Raw genomic sequence first — 16,465 nt, 5'->3', positions numbered from 1 at the left:
AGAAGAAAGAAAACAAAATCAGTTCAGATAAGACAAAAATCTTTTTAGGCCCAATTGATATTTACTGTGGGGTCTCAGAAACTCTACCATGAATGACAATGAAAAAAAGATATCTGATATTAATGTAAGAAATTGTATCATTTGTCAAGTTGTCTAGATCAATAACATGTTTTATTTAGATTTCCAGAAAGCTATTGACAAAGTACTGCATAAAAGATTAATTCTCAAACTGAACACAGTAGGGATTCAAGGAAATGCATGCACATGGATTAGGGAGTGGTTAACATGTAGAAAACAGAAAGTATTGATAAGAGGAGAAACCTCAAAATGGAGCAAGGTAACCAGTGGTGTACCACAGGGATCAGTATTAGGTCCTCTGCTATTCCTAATCAACATTAATAATTTAGATTCTGGTATTGTAAGCAAACTTGTTAAATTTGCAGATGACACAAAAATCGGAGGAGTGGCAAACACTGTTGCAGCAGTAAAGGTCATTCAAAATAATCTAGATAGCATTCAGAACTGGGCAGACACATGACATTTAATATAGGAAAGTGTAAGGTACTGCACGCAGGCAATAACAATGTCCATTATAAATACCACATGGGAGATACTGAAATTGAAGAAGGAATCTATGAAAACGATCTAGAGAGTTTATGTTGACTCAGAAATGTCTTCATCTAGACAATGTGGCGCCAACAAGATGCTTGGATATATTGTGAGAAGTGTTGAATTTAAAACAAGGGAAGTAATGTTAAAACTTTATAATGCATTAGTAAGACCTCATCTAAAATATTGTGTTCAGTTCTGGTCACCTTGCTACAAAAAGGATATTGCTGCTCTAAAGAGTGCAAAGAGCGACCAGAATTATTCCTGGTTTAAAAGGCATGCCATATGCAGACAGGCTAAAATAATTGAATCTATTCAGTCTTGAACAAAGACGACTACGTGCAAATCTGATTCAAGCATTCAAAATTCTAAAAGGTATTGACAATGTCGACCCAGGGGACTTTTTTGACCTGTAAAAAGAAACCAGGTCACAAATGGAGATTAGATTAACCCTTTGCGGACCTATGTCGGACCTGGTCCGACATCATCAAAAAGACGCAAAAAACAGGTCTCTAGTCGTTTTTACTCTGGAAAAAGCCGAAAAAACCATTCAATGGCCGAGTGAGACCGATAGGAGCCGAGAGAAGCCGAGAGAAGCCGGAAAAAAATAAAAAAGGGGCGTATCTCATGAATACTGATAGACCACATAGATAACACCACATAGATAACACAGACATAAACAAACAAGACAGCTGCTTCCGCATCCAGTGCTCAAAGAGCATCACAGACATTTGCAGAGCTTTTTTTAGATGTTATAATAATAAAATAACGACTTGGATCGCATTATTGAGGAGTTTGGTGATAAAACGAGTGATCAGGAGATGATTTATCGGTATGTACTACTATTACGAGGTATGTAAAAAATATAGCGAACAAGGGGTGGGGTGGGGCTGGAGATGTAGTACTGAGTGTCCTGTTGATATGCAGTGCCCTTTAAACCTGTTTTACTGTGAAAAAAAACACTTTTAAACAGCGCGTCTAAAATAAACTGCGCGTGTGAAAATAAATTGGACCTGACGCGCCTGACACACGCTGAATAAATGGACCGCAAAGGGTTAAAGGGGCATTCAGAACAGAAAATAGGAGGCACTTTTTTTACACAGAGAACTGTGGGAGTCTGGAACCAACTCCCATGTAATGTTGTTGAAGCTGACGCCCTCAGATCCTTCAAGAAGCTGCTTGATGAGATTCTGGGATCAATAAGCTACTAACAACCAAACGAGCAAGATGGGCCGAATGGCCTCCTCTCGTTCGTAACATTTCTTATGTTCTTATGTAATGACAAAAAAAAAAACTGCGCTGTTCCATCTAATGTTTTCTGTAGTTTGTAGTCTGACAAGGTCATAAACTACATCAAGTTGAGATGACTACTTACAAGTTCGGACTCTGGGATAGTTATGTGCAAGCAGAAACCGTTCTACCCAGTTCTCCATGTTTTGCAGCACCCAGCTATGGGCCAGTTTGTTGCGAGGTGTCTGCACTGCCAACCAGTCCAAACATTGAGAAGGATTGTACTCTATCACCTGAAATAAGAAACACAAGGAGTCTTAACCTTCACACAACAATAACCTTGACACTAAAATCATGAGAGCCAAAGATAAAAACAGCCTGGTCTCCAATAAAACATAACATTCTTAAAATATAGCATACCTCCCAGATCCTCTGCAGAATGCAAGAGGCAAACGAAGGCATTCCAGGAGGGCCCCCTGCAAACTCCATCAGCATGGTCAGCAACTTGAAGAAGGGATTTGCTGCCTAAGGTACAATGTTTTTTGTTTTTGTTTTAGTCCAAAGGTTGTCAACTTGGGAATTTGCATAGTCAAAGGTGATTATACATAACCAGAACATTAATTTATCAAGCACCTCCTAGTTGGCAACCACCAATTATTACCTTTTCCCATTCTAATGCTCTGGAAAAACAGTATGTAATATTTTATGGTGAAGTTACAGTACCACATTACCACCGTTAATATTCTACACTAGAAATAAAAGCAGAGATGACAACTTATGAAAGTAGAAAATAGTAGCAGACTTTTTTTTTTTTTTCTTCTTTTTAAAGCCAGGGACTGCTAGCCCCTAGAAATGAAAAGGTTCTTAGGCTCTGGCAAGCCAATGACCTCATTATTGTTGTTCAATCTATAATTTTGGTAAATTGTAAACACATGGCATTTAGAAATTAACAACCCCAATAAAAAATACTTCAACACTGATTTTATTTTAAATTTGGAATTCTATTCATTCTGGATTTAAATATTAGAAATGAAGAGTAAGTGCTATCAAACCTGGACTGAAATATCCAACCTCAAAACTTTATAAAAATAACAACACCTCAGAAAGATTTTCATTTACATTTTACTACTCTGCAACTATCAAAACACAAAATGCTGTGTAGTATCCAATAATTACTTCATTATTTAAAGCAAGTTAAACCTCAAAACTCATTTGTACAAACACACAGTAATGGGGAGCGTCCGATTTTGCTTATTGCTGGTGTTTCTTCGTACCTATGTGAGTGATACAGTCATGATGCCCACCATGTTTCACAGAGAAGTCTGTCTGTATTCACAGTAAGAGATTCAGGCACCTGACTTCTTTTAATGAATGACCATTCTATAGTAAATTCCTCTCGATATTTCTGACAAGCCAACCTTGATATTTTAGATGGAGGAGGAGTGACATTATTTGTTTGATCTGTGATGGCCTCAAAAACACTGCTTTCTCAGCTATGCAGAGATACTTCGCATGACTTGGGTCAAATACCCGACAGGCATTGAAAAATGCAGCTGCAGGTTTTTAATCAATTGACAGCGCTGAAAAAAAATCCAAAGTGTGAACTACGTTGCAAAGTAAAGCAACTGCGCTAGTTCAACATCATTAGCTAAACCGTGATAAGTGTTTTTATTTTGTTTTTGGTTAAGGTGGAATTTCAAGTTGTGTTGGTAAAGTTCAATGTTCTCTACTAAAATCACAGAATCCGTGACACCTGTGACCACCTTGCTTAATCCCAGCCTTACTAAAAAGCAACCAAGTAAACGTGCGATTGATGATGACAGCACGGCGACATTTGAGCAGCTGTTTCTGAAGGAACCCTAAACTGGTTACTAAGCAATCCGACTCAGAGCTTTTAGTATGTCAGTTAAAATGACACAATAAATTGTCAGTGAAATACAGTATTATTTAAGAACCACTAATTTGTTAAAAAAAATGACAGAAAAAAAGAAACATGGTATTGAAATAATCTTTCATAAACATTCAGGGAGTATCCATCATTTATTTATTTATTTATTTATTTATTTAATAAAAATCGTAGTATTATACCCCTTCACCGTAGCAGAACCTCCAAAATAGTAGCTGCTACGGCCAAATCGTAGTCGTTGGCATCTCTGTAAAGCACCCCCCCTTGAATGTTACCTACCTACATGCATGCATGTATACAGTTTGACAACACAACTATATATTTATAATGGGTTTAACCTCTTTGCCATCATACGCCCTATAAAACAAACATCATGCCCCTCCCCCCACGATGAATTCATATTCACATTATATTTATCACGTACCTCAGGAGTCAGCTTTGCGATTGATGTAAAAAGCATAGAAACAATCTAAGAAAAAAAAGGGTAAGGGTAAACAATATGTATTAATATTCTGTTGAAGAGTTCAGGTACAGTAAAAATAGTCAAATGAAGAATGCTGGTCTTTAAAAGTAGAAATACACACGTGTTCTGCAAGCCGATTGTTGTACCGACAGAGGCTAAAGATTAGATTGCATGTTTGCCTGATGTTAATTCCATCTCGTATGTGTTGAAACATGAAAGGAAACCCCTACAGGAGAAATAAAATGTATATATATAAATAAAAAAATAAAAAAAAAAAAAAACTTAAATGAAAAATACAAATGTTTTCCATCAGCTCATTTTTCCTACCTTTCCTCCAGTCAAAGCGGCCATGTCATTCTGAGATAACGTAAGATGTCTAAAAAGTAAAAAACTGGTTGATTAGTTCAACCGTAACAAGCAATTAAAGTTGCTCTTAAATTATTTTTATTTTTAAATTTACCTCTCAAAACGTCTTTATATTATAAAAATCTTGCTCTTGCGATTGCATTGTTATTATTTCTATTAAGAGTCAAGCTACTGTACGCTGGCCAAGACTCACCTCTCAGACCGTGACTGCTCAACAAGAAGTGCTATCAAAGCGATCATCTTTTCGAGTGCTGCAGGTCGGTATTTCTCTTCTGCTAAAGACAGAATGTCCTCTTCCTCTTCCTCCTCCTCCCCCTCCTCTTCAGACAACACTTCCACCGGAGGCTAAGGACATCAGCACAGTAAATCAAACACTGTGCATTCAGAAAAACCATGGGATCAACTATATAAAATGTGTTCTTTCAAGAATTCTTTCAACCCTGAGGATAGAAATATAAAACTCTTACTGTTAGAATGTCTAGAACCATCACTGACTACCTCTGTAACATAACACACGATTATGATGGCTAGAAGGTAGTAAATATGCCAATTCCCCCCCCCCATGTACTTACATTTTCAGGTCCTTTTGTCCCCATGTAGAAATGCACCATTATTGAAATGGCTTGCAACGACAGAAGAAACTGGCTCTGTTGTGAAGGAGGAAGAGATAAAAGCATCAGCAATTTGCCATCAGACGTAAACATACAATTTTTTTTGTTTTGTTTTGTTTTGTTTAAACTTAATGAGGGGTCTTACAATTCTACTTACTTCCTCCTCTCCCATCTTGGCAAATTCATACAGGAAGGCAAAGTACTCAGTGAGATGTTTGCTGTGAGGTTTGACTCCATGCTCCATAATAGACAGCAGAGTCTTTACAAAGCGAGTTACACAAGAGCGACTACCAATATCTTCCACTGGGCCATCCATGTCATCAGAACTGTGAACAAAGCGACAGAGATGAGATCCTGTTAAATTGGGCCATAATTATATCTAAAAAAAAAATTAATTGTAAAACCTTCCCACAAATGAGTGATGACAGTAATATTCTCCAGCTGCTACATGTTTTTAATATCCAATCTTAAATAGTTTTTTTTATCACTGCTTGAAGCTTATATATTCTAATGTTGTGTGAAGGTAAAAATTAAACAAAGATTTTATTGGTTGTAAAGTTTCAATGTTTACAATGGCACAGCAGGAGAGGTAGCATTCTCTGCAGAATGGTTAAAAAATAAATTCAAGATTTTGGTATAGTTATAGGACATGAACACTTTTTATTACACTATGTAGGCTGGGGGAGGGACCCCCAAGTGTTGCTGTAGAGGCATTTCTGACAAAAAAAATGGAAAGTGGGGAAACTAAAGGACTGTGCTTTAAATCTCTTTTTCTATCTCTATTTTCAAGGGCCTATTAATGTAGGTGTGTGGTTTTTTTCTCACAAATCCTGAACATACCCATCTTCCATTCCTGGCTGTAAATAGAGATGTGCATGTACCGGTCTCAATCTCTGAATCACATGAATACAAAGTCGCTGGAACATCTGAAATGGGTAACATAAAACCTAATTATATAAACAGTTAATTACCGTGCAAACAAAACTAGATATTACGTTTTTTTGTGAATAAATAAGGAATCCTCCATGTAAATGTCACTTCTGTGTGCACTGGAAAGATTCATTATGGGGGATGCTTACATATTTGAAATGTATTCATATCTGTGGATTCACCAGCAATACCAAAGTAAAAGCAAAAACTGCAGTTCAGAGATTTGAGCGATTCATATTATTATTATTATTATTATTTTTTACCTGCCGTACAATCTGATTTGGGCACTTGATTAATATCTGCATGGGCCACCAGTCATCATCAGCCATACGGTCCAAAAACCACTGAAACAATGAGAAAATTAATTACAGCAACACACTTTGTACTGTGAATCAATCAATCCGAATAGTTTATGCCACATCAACTTGTTTGGAACTGAAGTATACTGCTCTAATCAACGAAGGTGTATTCAGAGATGTGTATATTGAGCACTGAAAACACCACTCTAGACATCTTTAGGAGCAGAGCATTTGACATTAAGCTATATTGAAGCACATGAACCCCAAATGAAAACTCTTAAGATCAGACAGGAAGACGATAGTTACCTCACAAGCTGCCTGGCTGTTGTTAAACTGTTTTGTTAACAGCTCAATCCACTGCAGCATGGTGGGCTACAAAATAATAATTAGAATAATGAATCCATTGAAACTTTTGAATCCTAATGAACAGACTCAATTTATATCTGCAAAGATAAGAACTATGGGCCAAATATTCAAACGCCTTGCGTGTGTCGCAAGGGGAGTTGTAGAGATTTTTTTTTTTTTTTCCGCAAGTCCTTTTTGCAAAAAAAGTTGCGCTTCTGAGTGAGATTCAAAATAGATGTTACATTGTAAAAAACGGGTTTGCGAGTTGTTCTCTCGCAAGTGCTTTTCCCTCAAATTTGGGGGTGGTGTCATGAATAATCCTGCAAGTTCACCACCAAAAGCTAAATTAAAAAGTTAATTTCCTCGCAAATCACTATGTTGCATGGACATCACTTAAAACTGGTTACACTCCTCAATTATTTTGCAGGTATTTCAGGACAATCTCTGTTTCTATAAAGAGTGAGCATGGCTTTCAGACAGCTATATTTGTAAATGCTAGCAGAGCAACAGGAAAAGAGGAAATATCATGCAGGCAGAACATAAAGACAACGTATAACATTCTTTGACTTGTCTACTGAAGAAGTCCTTAGTCGATTTATACTTTGCTTAAACATAACATTTTGGTTTATTTCCAACTCAAATATTTAATTTATTTGTGGTTTATTTTAAACAATACTAATTACCAGTGCTTAATTTGTAAAGAGAGAGGTACCGGGGCGCACGCAATTACAATAATACCGTCCTTAAGAGGTGCACATTCAAAATCATAACAAGTTTATTTGAGAGTATTGTACGTACTAGTGTTAGATTTTATAATCACGTATTCTACATCATATATTATTAGTAGTAATAATAATAATAATAATAATAATAATAATAATAATAATAATAATAATAATAATAATAATAATAACGTATTCTACATCATATATTATTAGTAATAATAATAATAATAATAATAATAATAATAATAATAATAATAATAATAATATGAACTTACGATTGTAAAGTGACCCCGAGAGTTTGGATGTGCCTCCACGATACATCAACAGTCGCTTGCACAGCTTGCATTCAACTTATTCTTGGTCGTCTGGGCATTTAACAAAAAATATCCCAAACAACAGAGGGGTTTTCGAGACATTTCTTTCAGTACAGCTTACACTATACAGCACTTTGCTGTCGAGATGGCGAATGAAGAAATGTGCCTCTGGTTAACACAAGCTGGAGGGGGGAGGGACGGACGGTGCTCAGTTTTTTCGAAAACAGTAAATATTTTACTGAAGCACTACAACTGCTATAGGTACCCTCCTAGTGCTTTGACATAATAATAAACCCTGCTTCATACATGACAGCGTAGCCATATAGAGTTGCTAGGTATAACGATTTGATAGTGGATTTTAATACAACAACTTTTGTTTAAGTAATATGCATTATACAAATAAAAAGATGGATTTTTGCATGCGCGAGTGACATTTAATGTGTGATTTATAGTATTTCACACATTGTCAAACGATTTCTGTTAACAGAAAAAAAATAAAAAATACAGTGCGTGAAAGGTGTCTGACGAACCTTCGAAGGTTTAAAACAATCTTTGAATTCCTGGCTAGCAAACGAACCTTTGAACCTTCTACTACAGCCCGAGCTATAACTAACATTATCAGTGCTGTGAATGCAACAGAACCCGCAGTTTGTGGAGATTGCAAAAATACAAATACAAATACAATACAAATAAATAAATAAATAAATAAATAAATAAATAAATAAATACATACATTTCTGTTTATTCTAGATAGTTAGCTTGGTTTGTTTTTATTCTCTATTAATTAAATTCTATTAATTGAAAAAAGGAAAGAGAGAACCAGACCGTTATTGTTTTTATATTTTTTTTGAATAGGGGAACTTAGCAGGGCAATGTTCCTGTGTGGGGGTAGGGGTACAGGCAGGCATGAACTAACCCCAAATAAAATGTTATTCCTGTTATTAAGCAGTAGTATAATCGGAAGCAGCAGTATTTAAAAATAACAGAAGCCAGTTTTCACTTTAGTGAAGTAGGCTACAATATTTGTTTTCATTAAAAACTTGTTTATTGAAATGAATGTTCAGCTTTCATATTGAAGCTTGTTGTGTACTACTCATTCAATCAAACCAAGTACTGTAAGAATTTGCTTGTATCGTTCAAGACGTTTTTCAAATCAAATAAGCTTATTTCATTTGTGTATAAAAAACGACAATAGAGTCGCAGTCCTCCTTTCGCAGCCAGTGTCATCTTTATGGCACGTAAATGGTAAAGTAATTAAATGTCCCTAGCAGTGGACTGTCTCTGTTTTGCGCACGCAAGAACTTGCAGAATGGATACAACTGTGTTGAGAATTGTAATAAAACTCATTTGAGAGCAAAACATTTAATGACATTTTTAACTTTCATAGCTGAAGAGGTGCTGGGGCTATGCCTTGTCAAGCCCAAATAATGCATCTTCATTTTGCAAAAAGTTGTGATGGTTATATACCTAGAGAGAGTTGCGGGTGATTTCCTGTGTTAATTCATGTTAATTTATTCATTTCCGCAGCGCTGCGATAATTGTAGTTTCCCCGCAACTCTTAGATTTCACTCACTTGCGATTTTACACAAAACATTCGCAACGCAAGCAGAGTTGCGAGAAAGATGAGAAAATTCACAAGATGTTTGAATATTTGCCCCTATGTATTTTTCTAATGAAAGTGCACAATGAAAAGCTAACAAATCAAAGACTACAATCTGAAAATACAAAATTGGTCATACTCTTAAATGGAAGGAAAAATGCATTTTAACTTACCTTTTCTTTCGAATGTATAAATGTCTCCAGGACAAAAGATGTACTGAGCTGTAAGTGAAAACAAACATTTTCTGTAAGATGTTAAGCACTAAATAATAACAATGTATTTTTGTGAGACAGTAAACTTACACATGTAATGGAATTTTTAACATGCTCTGAGTACATTTAAAATAGAGTACTACAAGAAGTTATTCTTTTACACAGAATCTCACCTTTGCAGTCATCAGAGATATTGCTTTTGGATCTGGTAACGTGCTAGGAATGCTACTGCACAATTGCCACATGAACCTAAAATCAGACACAGTGAAATGAAAATTAATGTATTTAAGATTGTTACAGAACTTTTTCAGCACTCCATTATAGTTGGTAGAAAAGAAAAAAAAAGGTTTGTCTGGGGCACCTGGAAGGGAATCAATAAGCTATGGTCACCTGGGGCCCGATTCTGAGGAAACGCAGTAAAACACAAAACGTAAGGGTGAAGTGCTTTATATTTGCACTGGATTGCACGGTCTCCTTCATGTTGTGATTTTGAAGGGAGTTTGAGCTGACTCTGGCAGAATTCCATTAGCCTTGACCAATAAAGAAAAAGAGAGTCAGAAGCTGCTAGCAAATCAGGAGCAACTGACTTTCTCTTTAAGAAAACAACAACCCTAGCTATTGCCTTTGATGTGAGTCTGATGAACAAAAAGATGTTCTTTATTTAGAAATATTTACATTCACTGAACAATTTCAATATATGTTTCATTATAATCATAAACATTACTTATTTTTATATTTCAGCCTTTACAATAAAGAGCTCATTTAAGATGTATATGGGAACTGTGATTTTTAATGTGGATGCATTAACTTTAATGCTGCTGTGAGAAATAAAGATTTGTATGAGACTTAAAAAAATAAATACATTAGGCCTACACTTCACAATTCATACATTCTGGGAAGTAATTTAGTCCAACATGTTTTAAATTTGAATATTTACTTATTTTGCTGTTGGTCTTCTGAATATCTGAATATATGTTTCAAACCTGACAAAGATGCTTTTAAGAATATTAAATGATCTGGAATAAATTAATAAACATAGATGTGAAATATGGGCTTTATATTTAAGGAAACAGTTTTTCATTTTTTGTATGTTTAAATAAATTAAATACCAACTGAGTCAACCAATACACATACCAACTAATGTTTACTAACATGAAGTATACAAAAAACAAACTCAGGTAGAACAGTTAAATCAGTTACTTGAAGTATAATAGTAATACCATTTATCGTTAACTGTTTTCCTCATACAGGGCTCCAGACAAACTATATGCCTTAGGAGCCAATGGCTCCTAGGCCAAAAAATGTGGGCGCCAAATCCAATTGTTTGGCACCACTTTAAGAGCAAGTTGGTTGCTTCCATTTTCAACTGCTTAAAATACATGAAAAACACTAAAATGATACAAAAACATAAATGTAATATTTGTACTCACTGGTTTGCTGCCTCATTGTTCATCTATGATCCCTGACACTGACTTGCTTTGCCTTGCCTGTCCTCCATGTGATCTGCTGTTCTGACACTACACCCGTCCTCCATGTGATCTGCTGTTCTAATGCTGCACCTGTCCTCCATGTGATCTGCTGTTCTGACACTGCACCTGTCCTCCATGTGATCTGCTGTTCTGACGCTGCACCTGTCCTTCATGTGATTTGCTGTTCTGATGCTACACCCGTCCTCCATGTGATCTGCTGTTCTAACGCTGCACCTGTCCTCCATGTGATCTGCTGTTCTGACACTGCACCTGTCCTCCATGTGATCTGCTGTTCTGACACTGCACCTGTCCTCCATGTGATCTGCTGTTCTGACACTACACCTGTCCTTCATGTGATCTGCTGTTCTGACGCTGCACCTGTCCTTCATGTGATTTGCTGTTCTGATGCTACACCTGTCCTCGAATGCTGCTGCTGTAACCGTTCTTCTTCCTCATGCTGTCATTTTACATCTTTGGTTCTTTAAAAGTGAACTTCAAATTTCCTGCAGTTCTGCCTTTTGGCAATGTGTTCCTTAACTCAGGCCTTTGTACTAACTGGAATTTGGCCTTAACCCTGTGAACTACATACACAACTACCAAATCTTTCTTATTATTAACAATCTGAGTCAGTGTGGCCAACAGTTTAAATCTATTGCTGGTGGCTCTATCCCTGCTGCTGTGGATCTGGCTCTGGTTGGGAATCCATTTGTTAACGGTTACATTTTGTACTTGGGTATTTATCCTCCTAAAGACCTGAAACTTGAATAAAATATATCAAAGCTGCTTGCAGAGTAAATAAATAAGCCCCCGTGAGCATAAAATGACAGTGCTCACAGACCTGTATCATTTTTTCTTCAAGCCTGCTGCGATCATGGGTGCAGCGACCTTGTAATTTCTATTTCAGGAAACCAGGCTTACGATAATAGCCTAACGTTTCCTAGAAAGTATGAAATGTAACCATTACCGAATGGGTCAGTATACCCAAGCCGTCGAAAGGAAAAGATTGCCGCACGACCAGAAAGCTACAATGCTAAGCTGAAGCTGGCTTGTGCGTTACCATTCGGAACCCCAGTAACAAGTAGCTAGGGCTAAAAAACTGAGGGAGAAACTCACCTCTATGCCTGTGTTGTAAGGGTCGACCAAGAAGCCGCCCTTAACACTAGTTCCAAAACCAGGGTTTTGAGGATCCACTACATTAAAGTCTGTAGAACCTAGTAAAGGTATTGGGAGTAGCCCACACTGCTGCATTGCAAATGTCATTGACAGATGCACTCTGGAACAAGCCCATTAAGTTGCCATGCCCCTGGTGGAATGAGCAGTGAGCTTTTCTGAAGGGGGCAAGTTGGTTCTCTCATAGGCAGTGCTGACTGTGTCTGCTATCCATTTGTACAGCATCTACTTAGACAAGGCTTGTCCATGGGACTCCGTCCCATAGAAGACAAACTGGTCGGACTGCCTTCAGCTTTTCGTCCTGTCAACATAATAGGTTAGGGCCCGCACTGGACAGAGCTGACGCTCTCTGTCAGACTGGAAAGGAGACGTGGCAAGCTGAAATAGCTGCCAGATAGACCTTGAATGTAGAGGGGGATTTCCTCTCAAACAGGTCCTGCAAAAATTGCAGTATAACTGTCATTGGACAGGTCGTGGGGTCGAACCCCCGAGGCAGGCACCATGTCTAAAAGGCATTTTGCAGGGTGTCAATAACCCTTTTGACAAACCCAGGATGGCTCAAATGCAGCCGTTCATGGTCCAGACCCAGAGCTGCAACCTCGATGGGTCGGGATGCCATAAGGTCCCCCACGTCTGACTCAGCAGGTTGCAGCGCTTGGGCAGTCTCCACAGCTGGCCGCTCAGGAGCTGCATCATGGCTGAAAATCAGAGCCTCCGGGTCCAATAAGGAGCTACTAAGAGCACCTTGGCCTGGTCCTGCCTGATTTTCTCCAGACACAGCGGGAGCATGGCGAGCGGTGGGAAGGCATGTAACAGTTGTCTCGTCCATAGGTGTGCCAAGGCATCTATCGCCAGCGGGTCCCTGCCTCCTGTTATGGAGAACCAGAGGGGACAGTGGGTCGATTCCTGGGAGGCAAAGAGATCTATCTCTGCTCTCCTGAATCTTTCCCAAATGAGGCTCACCGCCTCAGTGAAGCATCCACTTTGAGGTGCTGGGAACTCCCCTTGAGAGGTCCACCGCCCAGTTTGTCATGCCAGGCAGGTGAACTGGAGAGGAGGTTCTCGTGTGCCCAGAGCAAAAGCTTGCGGGCCACACGATGGAGACTGGGAGACCTGAGGCCGGTTATTTTATATATATATATATATATATATATATATATATATGTATATATATATGCGCCACCACTGTTGTGTTGTTCGTACGGACAACCATATGTCTCCCTCGAACCTCCCTGCCATTCCACACAGCTCCCCAGCCTAGGCTGGACGCGCCCATGGGGATAACCTCCCTTCTGGTGACACTGCCCAGTGTGCAGATGACCCAAAGGTAGGGTCTGAGAAGCTGCTGCCATCAAGCTCAGAAGTTTCTGGAACGTCACTACCATGAGCCCTTTGTTAAGCTGAAATAGTTCTAAACTGGCAGCTATTCTCTGTACTCTGACGTCCGACAGAGTGGACAGCATGGACCTGGAGTCCAAGCACACTCCTAGATTGGAGGCTTTCTGAGAAGGCGTGCACTGGCTCTTCGCATTATGATTCACCGTAAGATCCAGCCGTTGAAGGTGGCCGGTGACAAGTTCCGCGTGGGCCTCTGCCTGTGCTGGAGACCAGTCGTCCAGATAATTGAGTACTCTGATGCCTCTGAGTCTCAATGGTGCCAGGATAGCTTCCATGCACTACGAAAAGGCACAGGGAGCTAGAGAGTCAAATGACAACTCGTACGCTGTTCCCTGTGCACTGGTTTTATGGGGATGTGGAAATAGGTGTCTTTGATGTCCACCGTGGTGAACCAGTCACCTGGCCTGATTGACTGCAACAGCTGTTGCACTGTCAACATTTTGAACCTCCTTAGGCTCAGATACAGGTTGACCTGTCTGCGGTCGAGGATCCCCGAAACGGAGGGGGACCATGCTTGAACTGCAGTGAGCAGCCGGTTTAAATGGTAGTAAGCACCCAGATGTCTGTGGTGCACTGACACCAATACTCCAGATGGCTCCTTGAAAAGAGGCCCTGGGCCTGTGGCAACAAACTCCTAGGGCTGCTGTATGGCTTGTGGCTTCGCCTGAGGCTTCAGCTCCGTCGTGGAATCCTGTGTCAGGGAAAGCCAAAGCTGCCTGCGTGCAGCTACCAGAGCAGCCAGGTTTCTGCCTACCCGTTCAGCTTTGACAGACTGAGCAGGTTGTTATTAACCAGGTGCAGCTCATGCAGCTGTTGTGGTGAGGGCCTGTCACTGTCAGAGAGGGACCTCCACAAATAGGACTGGTAGGCTACCAGAATGCTATTAAAGTTGTCCAGCCGTGCAATGAACGCACTGTCTGAACAGGCACACGAGGATCACCTCCGAGACCCAGCTCTGTTTGCTGGGGCAGATAGCATCCTTGGACAGGAGCGCTAAAACAGACGCCTGTACCAGCGTGGCAATTGAAGGCTCTACCGGAGGAAATTGGGCCAGGCCCAGCTTCTCCGCATCGCGTACCTTATATAGGGTGTCTATAGACCGGACACAGGACAACTGGATTTCTAAAAAAAATTAAAAAAAAAAGTCTGGGTGCACTGGGGGAGGTGGGCGACAGGAGAGGTGGTAGGCTCGTCATCAAAGATGGACTGCCTTGTCTCACTTTCTGTAGGCCAGGGCACTTGCAAAACTGCAATGGCCCTCGATCAGTGGTAGAAGCTGCCGACAGAACTGGCTGTGGTGCACAACATATTCATAATTAATTAAAAACAAAAACAAAACTATTACAGCGTAAATAAATTATCGCATAAATTATGTAAGTGAAAATTATACAGGTCATAAGCAACAAGTACTTATCTGACAGGCTCCTCCTGTCAGGTCAGTTCTTGAAAGGAAAACTGGTGCCGAGGTCTGTGAGCGCTGTCATTTTATGTCCTCGGAGGTGGGCCATGACTGCGTCACAGGCTCTACATTTTATTCAGGTTTCGGGTCTTTAGGAGGTAAATACCCATTCAGTAATGGTTAACTTTCGTACTTGAAAGGGATCCCTACAAAAGTTCAGATCGACCTTCTCACACTGGCTTCAAAGGCGTGCGCTGGCATCATCGCGCATTCATACGTATTGCACATAAAAAAAATAAATAAATAAATAATAATAATAATAATAATAATAATAATAATAATAATAATAATAATAATAATAATAAGTGGGAGATTGCACTTCTGGTGTTCTCGCTAGTCTTTTTAACCTTTTAAAGGACCCAGCATTTTTCACCAGGATTTTTTTTTTACTCTTTCTATAAAAATTCATTACAAATCTAATTTGTAATCTTTTTTTTTTTTTTTTTTTTTTTTTTTTAGTAGTCTTGGAATTGGTGTCCTTTTTTTCAGAACACCCTGGGGTGTACTTAAGAAACCACACACAAATTTAGCTTTTTTTTTTTCAACACAATATATATATATTTTTTTACGTTAAGTTTTTTTTAATTATTATTTTGTATTCTACTTAAAGATATAGGTATAAAAACGTGTTATTCTATGAATACGGTTATTCTCAGGGTCTTTAAAAGCAATAATGGACACTACTCTCAATTATTTTCTTAAAATAAATATTTATAAATGAAATAGTTGTTCATTCCATTATTGCCAGTAAGTAGGAAAATAAAATATACCTGATAAATTTAGTTCATGAAATAGTATCTGCTTATATCCACTTGTTTCTTGATACTTAAAAAATGTTGTAAAAAAAACACAATAGAATAAATATTCTAATATAAATAAGTCAAATACATTGGATTTGCAGTGTTTTCCCATTTTCAAGTTATTATGTCATGTTTTGTTTGAGAGCTAGCTGGAAAAGTCTCCATCCTTTGAAAATGAAATGCCTGTCTCTGACACACGAAAAAACACAAAAACAAGCAAGCAGTGAAATTCAACCCCTCCCCTATCCAATGATAACAAGCCATACTGCAAAGTCTGGTGGCCCAGGAAGTCCAAGAAACAAAGTGTGTTTATCGTGTTTACCCGATAACTGTCCCAGAATGACAATTCAGTATCACTGTGTTTACATGATCACGGTCCTTAAAAGCTAGCGAAAATCTTTGTGTTGCAGGCACCAGTGGCGCCTAACCCCATTAAATAAATTAGTCGCATTTGAGACCGTTTTAGTCGAGTCTGGAGCCCTGTCATAAGAAATCCAAAAGTTAAAAACGGTAGCCTCTTTAAGTCTGTCCAGTCCCACTATACCTCTGGGAACTTGTG

General features: G+C 38.8%; 1 protein-coding gene across 5 annotated transcripts in view; it reads right to left on the bottom strand.

The window, feature by feature from the left end:
• Positions 1–16,465, bottom strand: part of LOC117410925 (ubiquitin carboxyl-terminal hydrolase 34) — a 103,928-nt gene that overhangs the window by 11,004 nt on the left and 76,459 nt on the right. For 3 of the 5 annotated variants that reach the window (XM_034017882.3, XM_059025482.1, XM_034017884.3), the window contains 13 exons: positions 9,784–9,859; positions 9,572–9,619; positions 6,721–6,786; positions 6,379–6,459; positions 6,026–6,111; positions 5,331–5,511; positions 5,147–5,221; positions 4,768–4,919; positions 4,536–4,584; positions 4,330–4,434; positions 4,170–4,214; positions 2,260–2,364; positions 1,985–2,132 (listed from right to left, as the gene is read on the bottom strand). In XM_034017882.3, the coding sequence (XP_033873773.3) occupies positions 1,985–2,132; positions 2,260–2,364; positions 4,170–4,214; positions 4,330–4,434; positions 4,536–4,584; positions 4,768–4,919; positions 5,147–5,221; positions 5,331–5,511; positions 6,026–6,111; positions 6,379–6,459; positions 6,721–6,786; positions 9,572–9,619; positions 9,784–9,859 (1,217 nt within the window). The remainder of the gene's footprint in view (positions 1–1,984; positions 2,133–2,259; positions 2,365–4,169; positions 4,215–4,329; positions 4,435–4,535; positions 4,585–4,767; positions 4,920–5,146; positions 5,222–5,330; positions 5,512–6,025; positions 6,112–6,378; positions 6,460–6,720; positions 6,787–9,571; positions 9,620–9,783; positions 9,860–16,465) is intronic. The other 2 variants (XM_034017883.3, XM_034017885.3) reach the window with 1 other exon arrangement.

This window comes from Acipenser ruthenus, chromosome 6 (assembly GCF_902713425.1).
Source record: "Acipenser ruthenus chromosome 6, fAciRut3.2 maternal haplotype, whole genome shotgun sequence".
NCBI lineage: Eukaryota > Metazoa > Chordata > Actinopteri > Acipenseriformes > Acipenseridae > Acipenser > Acipenser ruthenus.
The sequence above is the reverse complement of the archived record's forward strand: the minus strand, read 5'-3'. Positions and strand labels throughout refer to the sequence as shown.